The 16047-nt window shown below is 38.6% G+C and overlaps 1 protein-coding gene across 1 annotated transcript; it reads right to left on the reverse strand.

Annotated features, from left to right (window-relative positions):
* Window positions 1–12628: 12628 nt before the first annotated feature.
* LOC132039857 (equilibrative nucleotide transporter 8) lies at window positions 12629–14704 on the reverse strand. The gene is made up of 2 exons (XM_059430395.1): window positions 14013–14704; window positions 12629–13456 (listed from the first exon to the last, which is right to left on the reverse strand). The coding sequence occupies exons 1-2, from the start codon at window positions 14590–14592 to the stop codon at window positions 12762–12764; spliced, it is 1275 nt and encodes a 424-aa protein (XP_059286378.1). The 5' UTR covers window positions 14593–14704; the 3' UTR covers window positions 12629–12761.
* Between the last annotated feature and the right edge of the window lie 1343 nt (window positions 14705–16047).

The following is a 16047-nucleotide window of genomic DNA, read 5'->3' on the forward strand; positions in this document are numbered from 1 at the left end:
AATCTTGCCAGAAAATCCACTTCGAGACAAAACCGATCGAAGGGAAAAAGAGTGTAGCACGTGCATTCATTCCTAAGTCTATGACTTCTCGGCTTATCTTTGTCTTTGCGCCGTCTCATTCGATGTATGCATGTATGTTTAAATCAAAGAGAACGAGAAAACAAGGAGTTATACGTACCTTTATCAATAGTATCGTTTTAGGTGTGCCACGTTCCAGTTGTTTAGAAGCTGTATTCCATTTCCATCTCGAGTTGGTAGGATCCTTTCCTATGCGGGTGACTTTGTATGGCCCTTCCCAGTTCGGACCCAATTTTTCTTCGTTGGGGTTCTTGGTGTGAAGTGTGACCTTCCCCAAGACCAAGTCCCCAATTTGAAAGTGCCTAAGGTTAGCCCTTCGATTATAATATCTTTGCATCCTTTGTTTTTGAGTTGCTAACCGAAAGTAAGCGGCTTCTCTCTTTTCGTCCACGAGATTCAGACTAGCGGACATCGCTTCAAAGTTCGAGTCTTCAGTAGCATGCTGAAACCTTAAACTTGGTTCACCGACCTCGACGGATATAAGACCCTTAGCTCCACATACCAGGGAGAACGGCGTTTCCCAGGTGCCCGATCTCGCATGAGTGCGATAGGCCCGGCCAGACCTCGATAAAATCTCCTTCCATCGGTGTTTAAAGTCGGTCAGCCTTTTCTTTAAGTTCTACAGTATAATCTTATTTGTCAACTCAGCTTGGCCATTCGCGCTCGGGTGGTACGGGATTGAAAAGATTTTATATTCTTCGAAGAATTTGCTGACTTTGTTCCCTATGAACTGCTTCCCGTTATCACATGCGATTTTCGCGGGCACGCTGAATCGACAGATTATATGGTCGTAAATGAAGTCAATGACTTCCTTTTCCCTACGACCGCTTTCAAGTGCATTAAGCCCGACCCATTTAGAGAAATAATGGTCATAAGCAAAATAAAATGCGCTTTACCTGGGGCCCAGGGCAAAGGCCCTACAATGTCCATTCCCTATTTCATGAATGGCTATGGAGAAAGGACCGGATGAAGCTCTTCCCCCGGTTGGTGTATCGACGGGGCATACCTTTGGCATTCGTTTCATTTTCGAACGAAGGTTTTGGCGTCTTTCTCCATCTTCCGTTCGATGTAACCCATGCTGATCGACTGCGGACAATGGCAGTACGACTCTCGAGTGGTTTTGCAAATCCCTTCGTGAATTTCCCTCATAGCATAGTCAATTTCTCTAGGCCCCAAACATCTTGCTAAAGGGCCGTAAAATGATATTCGGTATAACTGATCGTCGACCAAACAAAATCTGGTTGTTTTGGTTCGAAGGGTTCTCGAGTCTTTGGCATCGGGTAGCAGCTTCCTTTGTTTTGAAGATAATCTCATATTGGTTTCTCCATCCCAGTAAAGCGGTTGAATTTATCTCAGCGTGGCCGGTCTCGATGACGAAACTCATTAGCTGTACCACAGTGCTGGAATTAAACTTTTTTTATTCTACCGATGACCCTAGGTTAACCAGAGCGTCGACCTCGTTATTTTGGTCCTGAGGTATATGTTCGAGTGTCCATTCCTTGAATCTACGAAGGACCACCTGTATTTTCTACCTGCATTACCTCCTCCCGCGTTAGGTCGTCTTTGACCTCGAATGTACTGTTCAGTTGGTTGACCGCCAAAAGGGAATCGCATTTAGCCTCAATGACTTCGGCTCTCAAGCTCTTGCTAGTTCTAGACCTACAATCATAGCCTCATATTCGGCTTCATTGTTAGTCAAATGAAGAACGGATCTAATAAAATACTGTCTTATTATGTCACCGGTTGGTGGTTTTAAAACGATCCCCAGCCGGGGCCACTTCCATGTGGAAGCACGAGTCAGGTGTATAAGATCCGGACTCTAGAGACTAGTTCTCGAAGTGAGGGAGTAGTTCTTTATCGACTTCGGGGATCATGGTCGGCATGAAATCGGCCACGATGTCTGCTAGTATTTGGGATTTAATAGCGGTCCGGGGTCTGTGCTCAATATCGTACCCGCTAATCTCGACAGCTCATTTTGCTAACTGGCCCGAGAGTTCGGGTTTATGCATGATATTCCTTAATGGGTATTATGTTACGACACATATAGGGCATTGGAAGTAAGGTTTTAACTTTCTAGATGCACTCAATAAAGCTAATGCAAGTTTTTCTAAGTGCGGGTATCGGGTTTCAGCATCACCTAGGATCCTACTTGTATAGTAAATAGGATATTGCGTACCTTCTTCTTCCCGAACCAAGACTCCACTTACCACTATCTCGGACACTGCCAAATATAGGTACAAGTTGCTCGTTGCGCTTTGGTGTGTGTAGCAAGGGTGGGCTCGAAAAGTACTTCTTGAGTTCCAGGAGCCTTCGACACTCGGGGTCCGAGGGCGAAGTTGGTCTTTTTCTTTAGCAATGAGAAGAACCGATGGCTTTTGTCCGAGGATTTGGAAATGAATCAGCTCAGGGCGGCTATGCATCCGGTCAACCTTTGCACCCCACGATGTCGTTTTACTACGGTGATATCTTCGATTACTTTCTTGTACGGATTGATCTCAATTCTCAGGTTCGATACCATGAATCTAAGGAACTTGCCCGATTCGACGCCGAAGGTACACTTCTCTAGGTTCAGCTTCATGTTATATTTTCTTAATATGTCAAAAGTTTCCTGCAAATACTTTAAATGGTCCTCTGCTTGCAGGGACTTAACAACCATGTCATTTATATAAAATTCCATTGATTTTCCTATTTGGTGTTCGAACATGCGGTTGACTAGCCGGCATGGTAGCACCGGCATTTTTTAAACCGAAAGGCATACATTATAGCAATATGTGCTGAACCTAGTCACGAACGAGGTTTTTTCTCTATCTCCCTGGTCCATCTGTATTTGATTGTACCCGGAGTATGCATTGAGGAAACTCAGTGTGTCGTGACCAACCGTAGCGTCAATCATACGATCGATGTTACGCAAAGGAAATGAATCCTTCGAGCAAGCCTTATTTAAATATTTATAGTCTATGCACATTCTGAATTTGTTCCCCTTTTTTTTTTTTTGGGCACCGTGACAACGTTAGGTAATCCAATCCGGGTATTTAACTTCCCGAATGGATCCTATTTTAAGGAGTTTGGATACCTCATCTTTGATGAACGCATGCTTGACCTCGGGTTGTGGCCTTCGCTTTTGTTTGACTGGAGGGAAACTTGGGTCTAGACTCAACTTGTGTGTTGTCACTTCCGGTGGGATACCTGTCATGTCTAAATGGGACCAGGCAAAGCAATCGGAGTTATTTATAAGAAATTCAATAAAAAAAATCTCCTGAGCTAGGGGGTTAACCCCGTGCCCAGGTATACCTTCCTGTCCGGTAGATGAACGAACAGTAAACTTGCTCGAGTTCTTCGACTGTGGATTTAGTGGCATCTGAATCATCGGGCACCACAAAGGACCTCGGAACTCCGAAATCCAACTCTTCATCTGGTGTGTTCCTATTTCGATCTTCCGAGGACTCCGGGATCAGAATCTGTGATTGTTATTTGGAACTTTCCCCCTCGTTCCATTCCGATATCTTTGTCGTCGTAACAGCTTCTTCAACCGCGAACATTTCCTTTGCGGCCTGTTGCTCACCATGAACGGTTTGATCCTTTTGAGGTCGGGAATTTCAACCGCATCGAGGATAGGCGGGGGCCCCGATCTCATGAGGTGAATCCATGATTTCCCGAACAATGCGATACCCGGGATCTCCCCGTTTAATTCTAAAATTTGATTAACAAGGACAAATATTACGGTCGTGTTGGTCGGTAAGGTGATCTCTTCCATTTCGTCGTTTCGCCGAGGGACCATATTGAATCCGTTGAGGACTCGTCTGCGGGTACAATCGCATTTCTAGTAGTCCGAACGTCCGATGACTCTCCATCGGATGATATTAGAGGCTTTTGCTACATATCACGCTTATCAATCGTCCTCGTTTAATTCTAAATTTATTGACAAGGCTTAGGATATTACCGAAGGTGGCTTAAATTACGAGGTGACAATGCCTTCTTCTCCTATCGACAATCTTCGGTTTGACGAGATGGGATTGATGGTCATTTCCGAATACGCTTTTCTCTTTTATAATTTTTTCGGGTCCCGAGGATTGACGTCTAGGTGCCTCCTTGATCATGTGGATCATTCGAGGCTTTTCGGCATATCATCGCTTGTTGGCGTCCACGTTCTTGGACAATTTTGGCTTTCTTTTCCCCGGGGAGTCTATCGACAATATTTACGTTCATCAGTCTACAATTATTTGGGCCTTGATCGCTCATCTTATCATTCTTGCTCGGTTCGACGTTGCGCCCGTTATCCCTTCGATCAGGTGGATAAGGCTGATATCTGTCGTATGAGGGTCTCGACTCTTCGATCTGTTGTTCTCCTAGATCGATCATTCCCTTTACTAGGGCTCCATGATACCGAGGAGGCTCTCAAAATCTTATCATCTTCGACCCTGATCTTCGATTGATACTTGTTGTACATCGGGCGATTGCCGGGTACTCTACCAGATTTTGCTTTAGCTCCATAGATGTAATCGAGCTTCTTGAATTGATCCCCTGAGTAAAAGCCTGAACGGCCCAATCATCAGTGACCGGAGGTAAGTCCATGCGCTCCATTTGAAATCGGGCCACAAACTCGCGGAGGGTTTCATCATCTCGTTGCTTAACGTTGAATAAATTCGATTTCTGGGTTTCGACCTTAATGGCTCCAGGCGAGCTTTGATAAAAGCATCCGCAAGCATGGCAAATGAGTTAATAGAATGTTCAGGCAGGTTGTGATACCATATAATTGCTCCCTTGGATAGGGTTTCCCCGAACTTCTTAAGCAGTACCTACTCACTCTCGTCCTCGGCGAGATCGTTGCCTTTAATAGCACACGTGTAAGCAGTCACATGCTCGTTTAGATCGGTAGTCCTGTTATACTTTGGGATATCGGGCATACGAAACCTCTTCGAGATCGGCTTCGGCACAGCGGTTGGCGGAAAGGCATTTGGACGAATTTTTTCGAATATGGTCTCTTTAACATAGGGGGTGCCCCAGGAATTTGGTCGACCCTTGCGTTATAGTTCTCCACCTTCTTGTCGTTTGTCTCTATCTTCTTTTACCTGTATTTTACTCATTTTGTCAGCTCTTCGAGAACATTTTGTCCGAGATTGTTCCCGTTATTTCCAGCAATGTGCCTTTTTTCGGTTTCCTCGGTCTGCTTGGAAGGAGCAGCGTCCGGTGCTAGATTTTGATTTTGCAGTTGTGCTATAACTTCCTGCTGGGCTTGCAACTGTACCATAGCCATGTCCAACAGGTTTCGGAGCTATTGCAACGTGGCTTCGTTGTCCCTGCCGATGGGCATGTCGCCTATTGATGATCCGATCTAGTTAGGATCGACTGAGGGTACATTGTTAATGGGTACCCCATTGTCGTTCCCCTCGTGGTGGTTTGATTCAGCGTGAAAGTTGACAGAATGAGAGTCTGACATGTCGGGTAAACCTGAAATCAAACTTCAAAGAACAAGTATAAAATATCGAGTGTTATCAGAATTCGTACTAAATCACCACTATTATCCTAGGCCCCACGGTGGGCGCCAAACTGTTTAACCTTAAAATGGATAACAATTGAATTTATACGCGGTGCTAAGGATATGTGGTTTAATTCAATACGAGATTAGATTACACGATAAACAAATAAATAAAACGAAATATATAGATCTGACACGATAAAGGGTGGCCAGTAGCCTCGAATACTGAGAATCGAGGTCAAATCCTTATGATTGGATGTTGAACAGTAAGTAACAATGGGAACTTTAGAAAAGATGAATGAACTTAGATGATTATATTGCCTTGCTTAGTATACGATCTCTCCCCCTTCAAATAAATGGGGGTCTCCTTTTTATATAGTAGAGGAGTCCTAACCCTAATATAATTCTAAGTAAGGAAAATAATCTGTTGACAGCTATTGCCGGGATTGGTGCCGAAGTATCCAGCTGAGGGCGGATATTCCGATCCTCTCATCATGGTGGTTAACGGCCTCTTCATCCTGCCTCAATGTCTCGTTCCTGATCGAGCTTGGAGCACGATTCTCGATAAACCGGTCTTATCCTGGTCAAGCATGATGAACATAACGTTCACATCGAGAAACCGAGTACATCCATATCCTCGGTTTTACCCATATACAGACCCGAAAGAATCGAATAGTCTTTTTTTTTAATTTTCATTTGTTAATCCATCTTTCGACCATTTTCCCCGATGGTCTTGGTTCTTTAGAAAGCTGTTTGTTTTTAGTAGTAAAACAAGGAAGATAGTATAAAAAAGGACAATATTTCAATTTATGTTTTGGTGATTCACAAGGATAATGGGTTATGGTAAGGATTAGATTTTGATAAATGAGCTGGAATGTTATATGTGTTAATACCCTCCACGTGTCCCTTTTATTGGTGGGACCTGATGGTCCGTTAGGCTGAGGGTAAAAATAATCCAAATGTATAACGGGTATTTATAGCCCCATACTTAAACGAAGGGCATAATTAACCCTTTTTTGAAAGTACAGGGGTAAATATGACCCTTTTCCGTTTAGTGAATATACTTTTATTTGTAGATTTTTGGTTAATTGAACTAAAAATGAAATATATAGTGATTCTAATATAAAATATGTATTTGATTTTACATTAGATAAATTTGGATAAATTTTCTCAATTTTGATCTTGACTTTCTTAAATGACTTTGCTCGACGAGTTTTGGAGATGAACATTTTTGTCATTTTGTTATTTTATTCCGGGATTAGTGAACTTGAAGTGCTATCCACATTGAGTATGGTATAAGAATAATACCACAAGTATAAACAATATTGGAATTGCTTCTACGCATAAAAAGAGATAGAATCTCACATTTTATTTCGAAATTGTGATCCCATATCCTTGGAACCAAACTACTCATTTTGTATATTCTAAAACCTAGCTACCTTATTTATTTTTTCTTCCAAATATCCGACTTTTTATGGAGAATTACTGCGTGTAGTTATCTTTTAAGTGAGATAATAGTATAATAATTCACTTACCCTATCAATACATAGAAATTAAATTCAATTACGTAACCTATCACTATATAAATATTTGGAACCTATCACTATATAAATATTTGGAACTAACTATGGAATTTATGGCTAATCTGTTTCTAATAGCTCGTAACTAACATAATTTTTTAATGATTTATCTTTAATCCTTCGTTAAGTAAGATTAGAGACTTTTTTTTTTAATACTAGGGACTGATTTTGCTATTTAGCTACAAATTTTGTCTGTCGCTAATTTCTAGTTTTTAGATAGTGTATTAGTTTAGGTTAAGTGAAGTATATATGAAACTAACTTAAGTGTGTTTTTATGATACAGTTACGTGTTGGCCTCCTATGCACATTTTCTTTGGGAAGCAGAGGATGAAGAGGAATAAAAAGAACAAGAACAGAGACAAGATAAAATGAGCCATAATATTAACTTATCAGAACCTAGTTTCTTCATATAACTAACCCCATCTAAGTTTAATGTCTCTATATATATGTTATAGCAAAAATATAATTAACCTTCTAACATTTTTTGTTTTCTGTATAGCTTTCACCCTTTTGGGGTTTCTTTTTGTAACCTTTCAATTTCCCTGGGTACTAAAGCATTTTGAAGAAGTTTAGTTGTTGCTCTTTCTTGGCTTGATTGTAATTAAGAATGAAATAAAATTATGTTCATGGAAAAATGACTTCTAAATAAAATAGTTAATGAGGAAATTGCGAACCTACTGCCTTCACAGAGTAAGTTAGCAAGATATATACAACAAAATTTAAGGGAATTTTGTAGAACAGTATCATATTGGAGTAACTAGTAAGAGAAATGGACCCATTGCATACTACCTAAGAGGTGCAGTTACTGCCTTTCCATCTTAGATCGACCTTTGGACTCGTGTAAGTAAGGGTGTGTTTGGTATAAATTTTTAATTTCTCTATGTTTGATTGGTCAAAAATTTTTAACTTAAATATTTGTTTATTAGATCAACCAATTAAATTTATAAAATTGAGGTCATAAGCAAGTTAGTTAATCTAAATATAATTGATACTTAATCTAAATATAATTGATACTTTTGATAATATGAATATAATAGAAATAACAATTGTGGCAAGGCAAGCAATTGAATGGATATGACAAAAAAAAGAGACAGGAGAGAGTGTGATTTTTATTGACTATTCTGGTTTGGATAGTAAGTAACAATGATGAACAAGAATAGATCAACAAAAAATTTCTGAGTGTATGTATAGTAACTTGTGTAATCCAATGATTTAAAATGATCAGATGATGGGGAATTGATAAGATAATACCTTTGTAACCGACTCCGTGAATCTCGCACGTTTCAACCATTAGATAGGATCGTTGTCATCAAATGTGATTAAATGGAATTCCGGATATCCCAGAATTTGATTGTTTTTGGGAAGTAAATGGTTTTGTTATTTTGGTCTTCCAAAATATATCCTTCCGGAGCATGACTGGTCGGTGTGTGCAAACCGGAACCGGGAAGAAGTTATTGGGCGGTTAAGTGTTCTTCGACCTTTGGCCAGGCTATCATCTGCTAGTTCGGGACTGACAGTGAGTTATTTCTGTGCCTGCCACATGTTTGATCAAACAGTCTTCACCCTAGTATATTTATCACCAATAGAGATAATCCACCCCCCCCCCCGACTTTAGGGTAGATGCGGGAGTTGTTTGGGAAGTGAAACTTTTTACCTGAGAATAGAAGCACGATCATCAATATTACCCTTGAATCTGAATTGGTAGATGGCTTTTCAACTTTTCATGCATGACACTTGGCTTAGACAAGATTGAAGGCGATGTCATCATAATTCTTAGAGACAATAATTACTCATTGCTTATCAAAACTAGATCTTCTAATCGATTCCTCTTCTTCGTCTTCTTCACCCTTCTATCAGAGAGACCTTAGTTTGTGCAAGAGATTCTATTTTTGAATCTTCATCGATTTCAGTGTTACCTCTACATATGCTCAGCCATGGAATCTCAAGACCAATGCCTTCAAACCAGCCAACACTCTATTGCCACCAGCCCCAACATAACTGAGAGGTGATTCTCCCGTGGAACCAATGACGTTGGTAAGGAAGCAAAAGGCCCTCACATGCAAACATCGTCCAAGATTAAGGGGGTTGATCACCCAGTCAGGAGGTGACAGTGTTTGACAATATTTCTAGGGTGTTGGACTTCTCCTAGAATTATCGATCCTGGAAAAAAAAATCTCAAAATAGATCAATGATCGGGACAAGTCAGTGGGTGAGTTTGCTTCTTTGATATGATTGGAGCATGCCCCTATTGTCTAGGGGGATTGTGGGTGGAAAGAAGGGGAAATACACATTTACAACGCTCAGGAGGATGCACTACAAAAAAATGGGTAATTTGTGGAGGTTGAAAGTTGCAATTCGTGGGAGTTTTCCCTCCACTAGTTGCTAGAGGAGGCTAAAACTCCCGCATTTTTCACGTTCCCATTTTTGTAGTGACGACTTTGTTACCACTTATTGTGACGACTATTTTTCACGTTCACATACTTCTTCACCATCGGGTTCAGACTTCCAGTTGACTTAATTTTTTGTGAGCTATGCATAAGATATAACATTTGCTTGTCTCAAGTGGGCCTCAAGTGTGGATCCTGAATACATGTTTGCAATATCTTTTTGCCCTAATCGAAGAGCCTTTCACCATCGAGCACCTTCTGCTTCTCTAATCTTGGATGCTCTATATATCGGGGTGGGGTTAAGTGCATCGGGAAAAATTTTGTGCCTTGTACAAACACTAATTGTGTGAGATTTTCTTGTCTCACAAATTAGTGGTCCTAAAAGTGTAAAATTTGGATCTACTAACTTGTGAGAAAAATAAAAGAATCTCATACAATTAGTGTCAGTCGTGGGAGACACAAAATAAAAAATTTCAACAATCACTTTTACAATAGGTGTTTAAAACATGATCATAGTTGTAATGTAATTAAAACTTAATCTAATGAAGCCAGCTTTGGACTTTGTTTCTTCTTCGCTTCTCCGTCATCTTCTCTTTTTCTTAAGAGTAAAGGAAAAAAAAAAAGGACTTGAACAGTATTATATTGGTCAAAATATGGATTTAACACATGGACGACTCAGAAGATGAAGCGTGGCAGGTCGAGTCTAGTCAGAACCAACTCAGGAAAGATAGCTCCGGCAAGGCATCAAGATTGTGCCCAAATAACATCCTCTGGGTATGTTTCCAGTTCATGACAAAACCGGTCATCAGTGATGATTTGCCTTGGTCCGGATTTAAGCGACCAGTGGATCGTCAGTAGCAGGTCATGATAAGCCTCACAGATAAACCAATTTCGCGTAATTCTGGACCCACTTTGATAGTTATGTATCCGCAAACATAACGGACTCAACGTACAGATAATGATCATTATGAATATCTAAACATACGAAAAACTTTACTTAGAGTTAGATTATAAATACATCATTTTCCTTACTCGTATCCCATGATCTCATCTGATTTTCATCATCTCTAACGTATACGCATATAATCTATAGCAAGCAAACAAGTTCTTATTTTCCGGCCACGCTGACAGTTCGCGGAAGATATATAAACTCAATAAAATCTTTTCTTACTCTTTTGCTTTACTGCTTTGCAATTCATTACAGTATAGAATATGTAGTATAGTGATTAAGAGTAATTTTTTCATATTAATGAGACCCGCACACATTGCATACTATAAATTAAAAAGTGCACTCACTGCCTTTAAATCTTGGATTGACCTTTAATTTGGACTCATGTAAGTAAGACGCTCAAGGAATAATATCTTGTCTCCAAGAAAAATGTAATATCAAGAAATCCCAGTGCCTGTATATGAGAGCAGCATATCCTTCCTCCTCTAGGTATCGTAGATCTTGATCTTAAAGACTATTCTATTAACTTTGGCATGTTATGAAAAACAAATACTCCCTCCCTTTCAAAATATTCATCTTACTTTACTTTTACGTCCGTTTAAAAAAGAATGCCTCTTTTCTTTTTTGACAATTATTTAATTTCAACTTTTCACGTGATATGTTTAAGACCACAAGATTAAAGAACATTTTGATACATTCTACATATCTTTAATCTGAGACCATAAGATTCAAAAGTCTTCTTTACTTTCTTATATTCCGTGTCAAGTCAAAACCAGACAAACATTTTGAAGCGGAGGGAGTTTATGAGAAGCTCAGAGTCGAATATTCTTCATTAATAATCTTAGAAAATATAAGCATACAAGCAGTACCGGCAACAAATATCCAAATGACTAATAGATAATGCAACTCTGGCCATTCAACAAAATTATTATATTCTTGCTAACTAGAGTCCGGCTCCATCTGTGCAGGTTGTCATTATTCTTAAGCAACTATGTATATTTGCACACGTAGATGCCCAAGAATTGCACCCATGTGTCTTGCTAACATGAATTTGTTATGATGCCCCTTTATAGAGTAAAAATTTACTCGCGCTCGGAGTTTAGACCAAATTATACTACTTTTACCATGGTTAAGTCAACAATTAAGGTTAACATGTGTATTAATAAACTATGATTTAGCTATAAGAGCATAAGTTAAAACATGTGTCGTGTATTTATTAGATCGGTATAATTATCGGGTGCGAATAAGTTATTCATCTAACAGTAGGAAATCTTTTCACTATCAGATCATTTAAAAGATATAATGAAAGGTAAGTATCCATAGTCAGTGTGTGGAACAAGTTGACTAGAAAATAACCCACCCAATCTGCTATAACATGTTAAATTTCATCAAAGAGCAGCTCGATAAACGAAGTATCCTGCATTCACATAGGGTCCGAGCCTCCGAGGAAGGACCACACTCCAATGAGGTGTTTTTTAGGTAACCTACACTGATACAAGTATTATTGTCTAACTCCACGGTTCAAACCCATGACCTATAAGGTCCCACAGAGAAAACTTTACCATTGGATCAAGGCTCCGCTTGAAAAATATTTATGCTATGATTGTACATAAGTTACTTAATTCCTTCTTGAAAATGGATTGCAACAACCAGAGAGAGAACAGGCAGCTTGAATAGGCAAAAATTTAGTTATCTTTAGAGACTAAAGTCTGTTGTCCACTATGCTAGTGAGTCCATGTTAATATTGCTTTATTTATATTGACATCTTCCTGTCCATGGCTTCAATTTAAAAAAATGATTTCAAATGTAAAATGCACCATATTAAATGCTTCTTCTTGAAATCCTTTAAACTATGTCTGATACCGTATTAAATCTTGACAGAGACGCAAGCAAAAGAAGAAGATATAAAAATATACAAAAGCTTTCTTATTTTTACTTTACACAACAATGGATATGTTTATATAAATCGAATTTCTAGACTAATAGACAAACAATACATTCATGGGAAATAAAATCATAGTCGGACAAGAAGATGAGTCCTTAAGTCGTAGAGGATTGTGATGCGCCGATACATCAATGTTTGACTTTTGAAGAGTCAAATTCAGGATTTATATAGTTTTCTGCATCACAAATGCTAAAATCAGGATAATGAACATAATTCATTTTGTAACATTTTTTTTCCATAATAGAATAAGTACTTTGATCAGAACACAAGATTTATGAATTCTAACTTAACGTTATACTAATTCCTACAAATAAACTTCCTGCCTAAATGGCTAATTAATAGTAGTTCAAATAATCCAAAACCAACCAACAACAGAACCAGCCACTAATCCCATCCCTAAGGAAACAGCCAACACAATGGCAGCTATTTCTGCTTCAGAACTTGGCACTGATTTAGGAGCAAGAATCATGATGACACTTGTCAAGTACCCATTGGTCAACCCGAGTAGCGTCGTTAGAAAAACAATTGGGACCTCACTTTTTAGCCACTTAGGACCATGTAGACAAGCAGCAAACAATGGATAGAACAATAGCCTAGCAACACAACCCCATGTAGCCTTTCCAGTGCTCTTCAAAACATACACTGCAGTGAAAGATTTCCCAACGAAATCCGACACGTTGTAAACAGTGATCAGCAAAATGGGATACCAATCTTTGAGAATCTTTGATTCAAGATTTTCTGCCAAGAACCCTGGAAAAATGGACAATGTAACAGTATAAATCGCGAAAATCCCAAATGCTGGATACTTTATAGTTCTTGCCACATCCTGGAGTTTATGCCTTGAGCATGGTAGGAAATCTTGAACAAGTGTGTAATGTTGCTGCATCACTGGCAGCCTGTATAACAAGTTGCAGCAGATAATGCACACTATTAAAACTGCTGTGCTAATTATGAAGTAGAAATGAGCACTTGTTTTGAGACCCTGTGGAGTATGTGGAAGTGACACCTTGGTTATAATCCTTAATATGGAAAGTAAAACACCTGTTGGCATTTAAAAAAGAAAAAAACATTGATTAAGCAAAAAAAACCAAGTTCAATATGTAAAAAGAAAAATTCAAAAATAAAGTTTGAGCTATGTCAGAAACCACTAAATTTTCAACAAATATTAAATTTTAAATTCATAATTTCAAATGTACTGTGAGTTTAGTGTTAAATCTTGAATCAGCGTTTGACTATAGTCAAACATCTCCATAACAACCAGCCTCTATAACAACATTTCACTATAGCCATCAAGTTTTCTTTGGAATCGACTTTCATGTTATGTGATAATATATGCTCTCTATAACAGCAAAAAATTATCCGGACAAACAAGGCCGTTATAGAGAAGTTTGCCTAAGTCGGACCTCTCTAGAACAACCATCCTCTATATTCTATAATAATAGTTCGCTATAACGACCAAGTTTTCTTTGGAACCGACTCTCATGTTATGTTTTATTATATGTTCTCTTTAACAACGCTATAGTAGCTAACAACTATCTGGACCAACGAGGTTGTTATAGAGAAGACTTGTATGTCCATTTTTTAAGCAATTTGATACCTGAAGAAGCGGTTCCAGCAAAAATTGCTTGCATGTATTGTTTTGGCAGCTTACCAGCAGAACCTATCAAGCTTCCTCCTATTAAACCATCAGCCAAACCACAAATAACAACTGATGCAACCACAACATAATAGGCTGCATTTGATTTCACCTTTGTCCCATTTTGGTCCCAATTAGCCCAGCCTACAATTGGGGTTAGCATTAAAGAAAGAACAAACATGGAAAAACCAAGATTCAATCTCAATCTAAGGCTCGTTGTTTGGTTCCATTTGCTCCAACTCAACATCAAAACAAGAATCAAGAGAGAGGAAGTCATGTAGGCAACAGAGAAAACTTTTTCAACATGTTTGGTTGGATAAAGATAGCCAAAATAATCAACAGCAGTGATCAAGGCATTCCAAGGAAGCAAATTGCCTGCACCAAGCAAGAAATGGATAATGTATGCAATCTTGTAAGTGTCCCTTTGATCACTTTCATCCCTCATAAAAGATTCACCCTTTATCATGCTCTCTATTCCTTTGTGATTTTGCACCATCCTTTGATTTACCAAATCTTGTGGAGAATGATCATGGTCCAGCATCTTATAAACAAGACAAGTAACCAATGACTTCTCAATAAAAAGTGCCTATGTTGCTTAGATACGAGTGCGAATTCAGAGGTCGGATCTGTCGTCACATAAATTTTAAGATTCGAGGGTACCGATAGGAACATCTTTTTGTTGAAAAATAACTTATATTTTTGGTCAATAATGTAATTTAACTCAAATTTATTTTAATTAAGTTGAATGATCGATCATTATTGTGTTATTATTACTTAATTTTTAATTTAATTAACTAAATAATCATGGCTTACTAGTTATTACTCAACTTTATTGATGGATTCTGAGATGACTTGTTTTTTTTAAAGGATCCGATGCAGGTGCGGTTCCATATTTTTTTTGGTGAATTTGATCCACATAAGGAAGTATATTATGAAAAAGAAGAATTAAGTTGAACCATTTATTGTCACCTTTATATAATTTTGAGATAATAATAGCATATCTTTCAGTTATTGGTAAGTTCTAATTTTGATCATTGTAATATATGACTAAGCATATTTAACTCAATTATATACCTAATCCTCCACCAATCGGTGGTTTTAAAAAAAATTAACTGAATTAGAGGAACTGCCCCATACACTGCACAATCCAATGGAATTGCGGAGAGAAAGAAACGATATTAAAGGAAACGATGAATGCCTTATTGATAAGTTCTAGTTTATCGCAGAACTTGTGGGGGGAATATATCCTCACAGCTAGTCGAATACTCAACCGAGTACCCCATAGCAAAACAAAGTCCATTCCATATGGACAATGAAAAGGAAGAAAACACAACTTGAAATATTTCAAAGTGTGTGGTGTTTGGCAAAAGTGCAATTTCCTAAACCCAAAAGGGTAAAAATAGGACCGAAAACCATTGACAGTGTTTTCATAGGATATGCCACTAACAGTAAAGCATATCGTTTTCTGGTTCATAAATCAGAAACCAGACATTCATGTTAATACGGTAATTGAATCAGATAATGTTGAATTTTTTGAGAATATTTATCCATATAAAATGGAATATGAGTCGTCTAGCGAAAGACCTAAACGACCTTGGGAAGAAACTGTCACGACCCAGCTAGGGGCCATGACGGGTTCCCGGGGCTAACCACCGAGCACCGCTCATGCCATTACCCATCGTACTCATTAAGCGTTCATTCATTAATCTTATACTAAATTCATAGGAAAAACCATTTCTTTCACTTCGGAACATAATTACCTTTATATACATAAGCCCTTCGGCTATCAAAATAATGTACATATAATAAGGACATCGTGAGACCATACTACCCACACATACGTATCTACGAGCCTCTACTGGAGTACTAACATAAAGACGGGACAGGACCCCGTCGTGCCCAAATATATATACACAAAATAACAATTCAACATAGCACCTCAAGTAATGGAGTGTACATGCTTTGTTGAGTAACTCTAGGAATGCGGGTCACCTCA

The sequence above is a fragment of the Lycium ferocissimum genome, chromosome 12 (assembly GCF_029784015.1).
Source record: "Lycium ferocissimum isolate CSIRO_LF1 chromosome 12, AGI_CSIRO_Lferr_CH_V1, whole genome shotgun sequence".
In the NCBI taxonomy this organism is placed as follows: Eukaryota; Viridiplantae; Streptophyta; class Magnoliopsida; order Solanales; family Solanaceae; genus Lycium; species Lycium ferocissimum.